The sequence below is a fragment of the Alosa alosa genome, chromosome 1 (genome assembly GCF_017589495.1).
Source record: "Alosa alosa isolate M-15738 ecotype Scorff River chromosome 1, AALO_Geno_1.1, whole genome shotgun sequence".
Classification (NCBI taxonomy): domain Eukaryota; kingdom Metazoa; phylum Chordata; class Actinopteri; order Clupeiformes; family Clupeidae; genus Alosa; species Alosa alosa.
In genome coordinates this window covers 35,469,352-35,479,287 of record NC_063189.1, presented here as the reverse complement: position 1 = coordinate 35,479,287, position 9,936 = coordinate 35,469,352, and the positions used below count along the sequence as shown (strand labels likewise).

Genomic DNA, 9,936 nt, shown 5'->3' with positions numbered 1-9,936 from the left:
TTAGTGGATTTCTTCTGTGAATACCACATGCATTGAGAACCACTGCATTAAATTAAAGTATTGATTTCTAAACTGTGTGCAGAAGTCTTCAGAGTGTCTGGATTGTATATCTGATTGAAAAGTTAATGTATTGCAATAGAGAATTTGTTGTTGAAAAACTGTTCTTTTTAATCTAAGGTGGACATTTTTTGTGTGTGCAATACCTGCATACTTAGGGACCGTTCGGTATTTATGGAATGGACCACCGTAGGAAAATAGGGGAGGGTCATGTCTTTTATTCTTTTTTGAGGGGAGGGTCACCCAACTTTTGTATTCATGAAAACAGCCCTTGCACCTGGCCAAAGATGACATAAGCGTTTATTCTTCATTAACGCCTATTAGCCTAAAGCAGTGGTCCCCAAACTACGGCCCGCGGGCCGGATACGGCCCGCCACCTCATTTTGGGTGGCCCCCCAAAACATGTCCGTAGTATATATCATCCGGCCCGCACGGGAGTACAACATCGTCAAACTAAAACCTCCGCATAATGTTTTTAAATTGTCCTAAAATTGTTGAGAACTGCTCTAAAACTTAAACTGTTTACTATGTTGTTAGTAGCTTTGGCTAAAAAGCGTCAGCCAAATGTAATGCAATTTCCCCCATTCATTCTCTATGGCGAGTCTTAACAGTACACATGTAATACTCTTTTTGTCCACTGGTGGTTGTTTTGGCGCTGTTTTGCGTTTGCCATCGAAAACGGAATGAAATGTAGGCCTACCTGCAAACAATGTAAGAGGCCTATGCTGACTGCATCAGTGCTCAAAGTATTTTTAAAAATTATCAATTAATTGTTAATAACTAACTAACTTCTAATCAAGTCATATTTCTGGGACTTTCTGGGATAATTATTTCTATTTTTTATTCACTCGTTCAAATGTTCATACAAAGAGTTCACAAAGTTCTCATCAGGTGACTGAAAGTTAGAATGGTGGTCATTTCAGACAACTTCAGCATTTCATAAAATTCTCACAGTTTCAGAACTTTAAATTATTTGTAGGATATTCACAACTTGAGCTGTGTATGCAAAGACACAGAATTCAGAGTTCATACATTTTTTAATAAAACTTAAAACTACTTTTGGGAATGCAAACGTTTTTTTTATTAGTATTATTTAATTTTACACTAATATGGCATGATGACAATATAAACACAGCTAACAATGGTATTAAATTGCAATAGCCTATGACTAAATGTAATAGAATATTCAACTAAGGTTGACTGCTGTTCACAGCACTAAGCTATTTATGGTTACTGATATAGAACTACTCCGAGTCTCTGGCCCTCTCTTGGAGCCAGGCATAGTGAGCTGGCCCTCGGAAGAAAAAGTTTGGGGACCACTGGCCTAAAGCTTACGAGGCTTAACGTCCCAAAACAATGATCATCAAATTTCTCTCTCATATTGCTCCTCATAACCACCCGGCACGTCCGAATCCCAGGACATAACGGACTGGACCTCATAATAGGCTCGAGATAATTCCAAAGCGGACAGATAGGCTACTGCATTTAACACTTAAAAAGATTGAACAAACCTTCCCGATCTTTGACATTGTGATCAGTGACTGGCATCGGGTGAACGAAGCTTTTCGAAGTTGAATAGGCTATTAAAAACTATTTGCGCACCTCCATGTCACAGGAGAGACTAGTGGGCTCGCTCTTCTATGAATTGAAAAAGACGTTAGGCTAACCTGCAAGCTGCCTATGATTTTATTGCTGAGTTTGCGGCAAGGTAAACAAGATTTTTTTTTTCTGAGTCAGGATATGGCGAGTCAATGTCATTTATTTGTCCAATGTTAGCCTACAGACCATAGTGCACATCTTATCAATAGTTTGAATGTAGTGTGTGTTTCTGCTCATTGACAAATAGCGTTCAGCACAGTGTTCGCCTTTGTTACACTATTTGGTTTCATGATGTAGCCTACCCTATGATAAACGGCTTATGGCCAAATATGTGACTCAGCTAATGTTATAGGCTATACAATTTCCCCTCTTAAAGACAAGCTGGTGTAGCCTATTAGCCTACTATTAAAATGCACCGACAGTAGGCTACGTGTAAAGTAGGCTATGATTTTATGCACGTAAGTGAAAAGGGCCTCGCACCAGTCAAGTTCGCACAGGGCCTTGCACCCCCTTGCGACGGCCCTGCAGCTCCTCGACAGCGGGGAAAAAAGTTACAATATGTGATAAACCCGGAAAAATTTGACAGGTAGGCTATCCCAGTGATTATTTGTGAAATTGTGCAAACGACAACCTTTTCAAGGCATTTCAAGGAAGGAGTGGTAGCATGCAAGCTCCCAAATTAACCCTGTACAGAAGGCATCAATAAATTGGGGGGGGGGGGGCCTCATACGTTTTTTCTCAATCACTTTGGAGGGTCATAGAAAAAATTCTTGCTGGTGAGGGAGGGTCACGTCTTTTTTGACTAACGCTCCCAAAATTCCTCCGGTAGCCCCTTAAATAAATAACGAACAGTCCCTTACTAATTAAAACTTGATTCCGATATTTGTTGTGTTTGTCTCAATGGGCTATCTGTAGATGGGTATCAGCTCTCAGCCATTCATACTAGTGTGCAGAACCAGCAATTCATACTAGTGTTCAGAACCAGCAATTTCATCACTCACTCACTGCTTTTCTTGTTGAAGGAAGGGCCTGATGGCGGATGTCGTCGTGAACGTTACTAGCCTACTACAGCTGTTCCAGAAGTGCCTCAAATGCAGCAGTGATGCCTGCAGTGTTGCTATGGAACGCAAGGGACTCCTCTTCCACGTGGTACAGCAGTGCTGGGGCTGTGGCAACACCAGGAACTGGGCGAGCCATCCTCCAGACCAGCCAGCCCCAGACCACACACCCCCTGACCAGCAGCTCACAGACCCTGACACTTTAGAGGTAAGTCCAGTCCAGACTTTCTGGTCAACATCATCAACCAATCTTTCAAGCTTCGAGTGGTTCTACTTTCTCATCCAGTGGCACTTCTGCTAAGAAAGTATTTTGATGAGACCTAGAATGTCACTGAGACTCGGAAATTATTCTCCACTTTTCAGACTCTACCCAACCCTCCATCCCCTTCTCCAGTTACCAACCTCAGAGCTAATGGGTGGTTGACATTTTAGGCGGAAAAAAGTTTTTGAAAAGAAAATTCTGATATTAGGCATGTAAATCACTTAGTCCTGTTGTACTGACTTCCCCATTCCCAAAAATATGTATGGTCTTTTAGATTTAGTATTGGAATTTAAATGTATTCATTCATTTATTGTGTTAGTGACTAAAATTGTCATATGGTGTGACATGAAAGTCATTGTGTGTAAAATTATATTTGTGTATATTTTCATTTGAGTCAATGTATCATAATCTTCTATCATTACTTCATTCATTCATTACTTGTGCAGATTTATTACATTACATTTTTAAGTATTTTTCTTAGGTACACAGAGTAAGGCATTTCACCTCAATTTTTCAGTAAAATTCATATTCATTTTGACATACATTGATAAAATAGAAAGAAAATGGTTGTCACTTTTGCTGATCCAATTCCCCATCTGTTCCACTGACATCTGTATGATTTAGACACAAAAAGCCTTTTTATTTTCATCATTTCTTGATGTCACACCAAATAATATGGTCTCACGCCATATGATAAATCACACCACATAACAATCTATTCATGCAAAAAAGTATACTGTTTACTTTTGCACTGCCTTCTACAACTACCTACTTAAAGATTTGTCTTTGGTGGGAAGCTTTAGAAGCCTTCTCTAACTCTCCATTTCACTTTGATTCATCCTTAAAGGACCAGTATGTAGGAAATAATGGAAAATAAACTGTAACCATTCCAAAAATGATCACCATATGTTGTCAGAGAGTAAGGAAACACGATGAATTGAAGTAATGGCTTATTTGACAACATTACTCTAACCTGTAAAACCCTGTAAAACCAATGAAAAAAAATGAGTTACGGGGCGGAATCTCTTGGAATTCTCGTTTATGTTTTGAACGATTCATTCTAGAATAGCGTATTAATAATGGGCTAGCGCGTCCTCCTATTTGGGTTGCCAAATTAGCAAAGGCCAACTGTCAACAGCTGTCAGTTGTAGCCATGAACGCCTACAAGAGGCAGGCAAATTTACAAAATTAAAACAAGAAACAAATTAAGTGGACATCGGAGGAGCTTCCTGAGATGGTGACGTCTTCGTGAAACGAAGAATATCAAGTCTGACGCAGAGCTGGCCATATTTCTCAACAACAGGTAGCCTAGGCTAAACTTCATCTGCATCGCTAACTTCAGCTACATATGTTACGTTGGTTAGAGAGGTATTTTTTGTTTCCACTGTTTCCGTAATGTGTAGCTGGGTCATGGTTGGAGAAACGTTAAAGCAGCTGCAGGTCAACTAACGTTATCTAAGTCTTCATTACATCTGGCAACCCAGAAGAGGCTCGCGTCTGGTAGTCTTGAGAACGTTCACCAGTGTTTTGATTTTGGCCTACAGAACGTTCGGTAACAATCCTACAAATCGCACCTTTAACGAAAGTCAATGAATTTCAAATGCTTTGTCTCCTGTAGATGGCAGAGGAGCCAGTGGGGTGGGCGTTCAAGGACACATGCATGGAGGAGGAGATTACCGGGGAGGAGGTGGCGGAGGATGAAGAGGAGGAGGAGGATGATGAAGAGGAGGAAGAGGAAGAAAAACAACCAAAAAGAAAGAGGAAAAGAAGGGACAGTGATGAAGAGTGGACTCCGAATTTGAGAGAGGTCTTAGAGGCGTCAGATGAGGATTCTGAAGGTGTTGATGAAGGGGAGGAGCATATTCTCCAGGTTGCGTGGTGCTGTGACTGTGGAGAGGAGGCCAGTGCCCGCTGCTTCAAGCAGAAACACCTGCAGCGCTACTGCTGCGTTAAGTGCGGCTACAGGGGCGGTGACCAGGAGCTGGACTGCACAGACGGCCAACAAACCCAACGCACCATCAGCCCAGAGGCCCCTACTGCTGCAGACCAAGAGAGCTCTTGTGATGTTAGCCAAGCAGCTGAACACGCATGCAGCCCAGACGCCAACCGCAGTAACAAACAAACTGCTTCCAGTGATCGTCTTGAAGATTCCAATAGCATTAGTAGTGAAGAGGTCATCTCTTCTGCCAGCCAGCATGCCATCACCAGTAGCATCCAGGAGGCAACCAGCAATGGAGTTAATGAGTTAGGCAGCAGCTGTAGCATTAGAGAACAGGGTTCTGTGGGCAGCAGCTGTAGCATTAGAGAACAGGGTTCTGTGGGCAGCAGTGACCACGGAGGCACCAGAAATGAAAGCCCAGAAGACACCAGCAGTAGAAATCAGGACATTAACATTGCGTCTCAAGTCGAGTCGTCTAACAGCTGCCACCAGGAAACTAGTGCAGCAAATGAGGAGAGACGGAACCCTCCAAAATATGCCGTCTACTTCAATGATCCGTACAGCCTACAGACCCATATGGAACAGTTACATGGTGGTAAACGTGAGCTTTGTCCAGACTGTGGCAAATTCCTCATCAGGCGGGATGGCCAGACTGCGCACATCTGTGATCACAAAGTGAAGCCGTTCTCGTGTCTGACTTGTGGAAAGCGCTGCATCAATGAGGCAGGCCTCCGTCTGCACAGTCAGCTGCACACTGAAGACTATGTGCTTCCCTGTCAATGCTGCTACAAGAAGTTCAGGTTCCAGAAAGACAAGCGGGAGCACGAGGAGACCCACAAGGGGGAGAGCCTGAAGTACCGCTGCTCCGAGTGCCCCAAACGGTTTGCAGATCGCTCCAGTCGTAGTGGTCATAGGAAGACTCACTGGAAACATGGCAGGTTCTTCTGCAAAGTTTGTAACAAAGGCTTCCCTGAGCTCTTTAAACTTCAAAGGCACGAGGTGGTACATACAGGACTGAAGCCCTTCAGCTGTGAGCTCTGTGATATGTCCTTCAACCAACGAGGACACCTTAAGTCCCACATGCGCCTCCACACAGGGGAGAAACCCTTCAAGTGCCATGACTGTGGGCAGTGCTTCAACCACAATGTCAGCCTCAAGAACCACATCCAGCGCAAACATGGATCAGGAGCTGAGGGGGGAGAGGGAGAAGATTGGGGATGACTGGACCAGGGGAACTGGGTGTGATGACCAAAAAGAATAGGTGCCCTAAGGCAACAGGGAAAAGCAAATTGTAAGAATTTGGTCGTTATGTCTTTATAATTGTGCCTTGTGGGCACCTTCATTTCCGTAAAATTGTAATACATGTTTTTTTTTTTTTTCTTCATCTTGGTTGGGTTCGGATAACTAGGTGAAAGTAGAACCTTTGTGAGTGTTTGAACAGTACTTGATGTAAATTATTTTATTGTCCCTGTTGGGACATTTGTTCTTAGTTCAGTCCTGCAATTCCACAAAACATGCATAAAACATACATAAAGACAGAAACCTCTCGCCTACAGCACACCCACAGTTAAGTATACAGATATCACTAATGGCACATATACACACACTATTGCTGATAATGTTGACCCTTTGCACAGTCCCACATGGCTAACATAAACATTATTACTGTTAAAAACGTAACGCCCTCATATGCAGCAATCAATTAAAAAAATATGTTTTGCTTATAGCCTACCATGCAGTGTATCCTTATTGTGCTATGTAAAATTTACATAAACAGGAACAGAAAGCCCAATCGCGTTTGTGGTTCCTTCAGGTGTACGGACATACGCCCTGTAGCCTATAAGGAGCGAGAGAATTCCCCTGTGTGTCACTCCAAGTTGGAAAATCATAATTTCCAGACTCTTCCCTGCACTGTAGCCTATATGAACTGCATGACATTAGGCCATGTCTGTAAAACAAATTTGTTTGCTTAATTTTATGCAGTACAACTACACACAAGTAGGCATGCAGGAGATAATGTTTGCGCAGGAGAGAGAATGAGTGCACACAACACAACAGTTGTCGTCAACCAGCTTACAAGGATTAGTTAGCTAAATCACTAAGACTTCAAGGCCATGGACATACATTTTTATTTTGAAAACAGAAATGATTAAAGCAGCGAGGTAGGCAAGAGAGATACATTGCTGGTCAAAATGTTAGCATAAGAACTGGATTATCATGCTGAATAAAGCACAGAGCTTTACTGAACATACACACTCTCACAGACACAACAAACTACGGTATCTTTTATGTGCATACCAATGCGCAAACCTACCATAGCATATGCATAGATGGCTGTGCGTAGTCTGTATACCATCACATTTATTCGTGCAGGCACCATTTTCCCATGACATCCCTTATAAAATGCTCACAGACTTCGGCTAAAAGTTTAACGTGGGCAACACAGCATGTGTGTACCTGTAGGCTAGGTGGTAAAGTACTATTTTACTGAGAGACTTGTCATTAGGTCTTGTGCCTAGTCTAAAAAAGCTGTTCCAGGCCAGTGCATACTATAAAGCGGTCTTGCTTGCTTGAGGTCTGGGAATTGGACTTATTGATCTGTGGGTTTCTATTAGTGGTTTTGCATTGGATGGACTGCATTTTCTTTTTATTGATGAAAAAGGCACATGTAAGGATATATCCATTCATTTAGAATTTGCAAGGAAAAGACAGATACAAAAATAGTTTGAAAACAGATGCAACAGCATCGGCACATGTCGCCATAACCATTCATTTATTTCAGTCGTAAAAAGCAAAACGGATGTCATTCGAAACTGTCAGACAGACATAACACATTCCCCCTTTCCCCAGGGAAAGACCCAAACCACATCCCTAAAAAGTAGTTACAAACATTTTAAACTGTCCCACTGGAACAAGGAGGAATATAAATGTTGTAAAGAGAACACCAGACTAAAGCGGCTGGAACGGTGGAACCTGTAAACATTGTAAAACATGTGACTGTCAAACATGAAATTATCACTCTTATTACTCCACATAGTCCCCGAGATAGCCCGGTTTGACCCAGGCGTGAGTCGGTCGCCTGGCAGGGTCATCAGGACCGGTGGGACCTGCATTAGAGTTCTGTTTGTCCTCCAGGTCTGCTGCGATAGGTGGCGGCACCCTCCGGAGGCGGGCATGCCACCTCGTTCCGTCGGACAGGCGGAAAGTAGCAGGGCCCAGCTGCTCAGTCACTTGCATGGGTTCAGACCAGAATGACCTGAGCTTATGGCCCCGGATGGGTCTCCGGACCCTGACCCAGTCCAGGGTGGTGAACGCCAGGGTTTTGACCCTGTGGGAACGGTCAAAGCGCTGCTTCATTCTGTGCTGCTGTGCTGTGACTCTGCGCAGTTGGCCGGATGACTGCCGCTGCACACCCTGTTGTGTGCTTGATGGAGGGCAAGCAGGGGATCGAAGGCAAACCAACGGCAATGACAGCTCCCGTCCCAGCATGAGGCGCGCTGGAGAACTCTCTGTAGTGGAATGTTGAGTAGCTCGATAGTGCAGGAGGGTTTGCTGGAGTGCTGCTGAGAATTGGAAGCCTTCTGCCAGGTGAGCTCTGATACCATTTTTCAGTGTCTGGTTCAGGCGTTCCACCACCCCATTCGCCTGTGGGTTGTAGAAGGCAGTGCGTATGTGTCTGATACCCCGCTCATTGAGAAAAGAGGTGAACTCAGTGGAAGTGAATTGAGGGCCGTTGTCTGTGGTCACTGCTGATGGCATGCCCCAGCGGGTAAACAGAACTTGTCTCCAAAAAGTCAATAACCGTGTGTGTGGTGACTGAACCTACCAAGACAGCCTCAGGCCATTTGGAGTAGAGGTCGTAGGCCACGATGAGTCCATGTCCATCTGAATATGCTCCCAGGGCCCTGCTGGCCACTGCAGGGGCTGGACGGGCGGGGCCGGTGGAGGGCCCGTCTTGCCACTCACCAGGCCACCGTACAGTCCTTGACCATGGCTTTGATGTCCCCGTCTATTCCTGGCCACCAGACCACCTCTCGGCACCACTGCTTCACCCTGACGACGACCAGGTGGCCTTCATGAGCCATGGCGAGCACCGGAGCCCGTAAGGCAAGGGGTACAACTGTGCGGTGGCCCCGGGGCCACACAGTGATTGTTCCAGCAGAAAAGCTCATCCTTGAAGCGTGAAAAGGTGTCAGGCTGGTAGGGAGGCTGGAGACTGGAGGCCACCCCGAGTGGATGAAGGAGCGGAGCTGTGCCAGCACTGAGTCCTCCTCAGAGGCCTGCCGAAGCTCCTGCAGTGACACCGTTGCCTCCAGTGGAGAGTGGAGGAGCTGTATAAGGTCAGAGTCTGTGGTGTCCATATTGAAGTCTGTGGCTGAGGGAGAAGTAACTGGAGAGGGTGTAGAGCGTGACGGTAGGTCTGCCACCACGTTCTCTTGGCCTGGCGTATACTGCAGTGTAAAGTTATACTGGTGAAGTCTCTCATACCAGCGATGGATGCGCAGGGGCCTGTGTCCTGATCCGGATGTAGCAAGCAGAGCTGTGAGCGCTTGGTGGTCTGTACGGAGAGTGGATGAACCCAGACGCAGGCCAGGGCCTCTCTCTCCCCCACTGAGTACTTCTGATCTGCTGAATTGAGGGCCCATGAGGCAAATGCAACCGGCCGCTCTATGCCGTCATGGAGCTGAGACAGCACAGCCCCAACTGCAAAGTTTGAGGCATCGCAAGTGAGAAGAGTTGGGCTGGACGGGTCAAAGTGGGCGAGCACAGGCCGGGGTCCATGTCCATGGGGCGTCCTTTTTGCTCCGCCCCTAGTGTCCAGCAAAGGCCAAAAGGAATCCTGGTGTAGCGGAAGACACCTGCATGCGTGACAAATGCAGTGAGGTTACGACGATCTGGGTGCAGGGGAACCTGCAGGTAGACCTGGCGGAAATCTAGCTTAGAAAATGTCTTGGAGCCATAAAACTGTGAGGTCAGCGGGTATTTATCTGGTACCACAGCCTTGTTTACCGCCCTCAGGT

General features: G+C 45.4%; 1 protein-coding gene across 1 annotated transcript; it reads left to right on the top strand.

Annotated features, from left to right (window-relative positions):
- Positions 1-2,500: 2,500 nt before the first annotated feature.
- On the top strand, positions 2,501-6,641 carry LOC125303621 (zinc finger protein 554-like). Its single transcript, XM_048257471.1, has 2 exons — positions 2,501-2,922; positions 4,595-6,641. The coding sequence occupies exons 1-2, from the start codon at positions 2,689-2,691 to the stop codon at positions 6,134-6,136; spliced, it is 1,776 nt and encodes a 591-aa protein (XP_048113428.1). The 5' UTR covers positions 2,501-2,688; the 3' UTR covers positions 6,137-6,641.
- The last annotated feature ends 3,295 nt before the right edge of the window (positions 6,642-9,936 follow it).

Excerpts from the sequence above, each read along its gene's own strand:
- LOC125303621 (XM_048257471.1), top strand. The coding sequence starts at position 2,689 with ATGGCGGATGTCGTCGTGAACGTTACTAGCCTACTACAGCTGTTCCAG. Across the intron at positions 2,923-4,594 it reads CAGACCCTGACACTTTAGAG|ATGGCAGAGGAGCCAGTGGG; the intron begins GTAAGTCCAGTC and ends TGTCTCCTGTAG.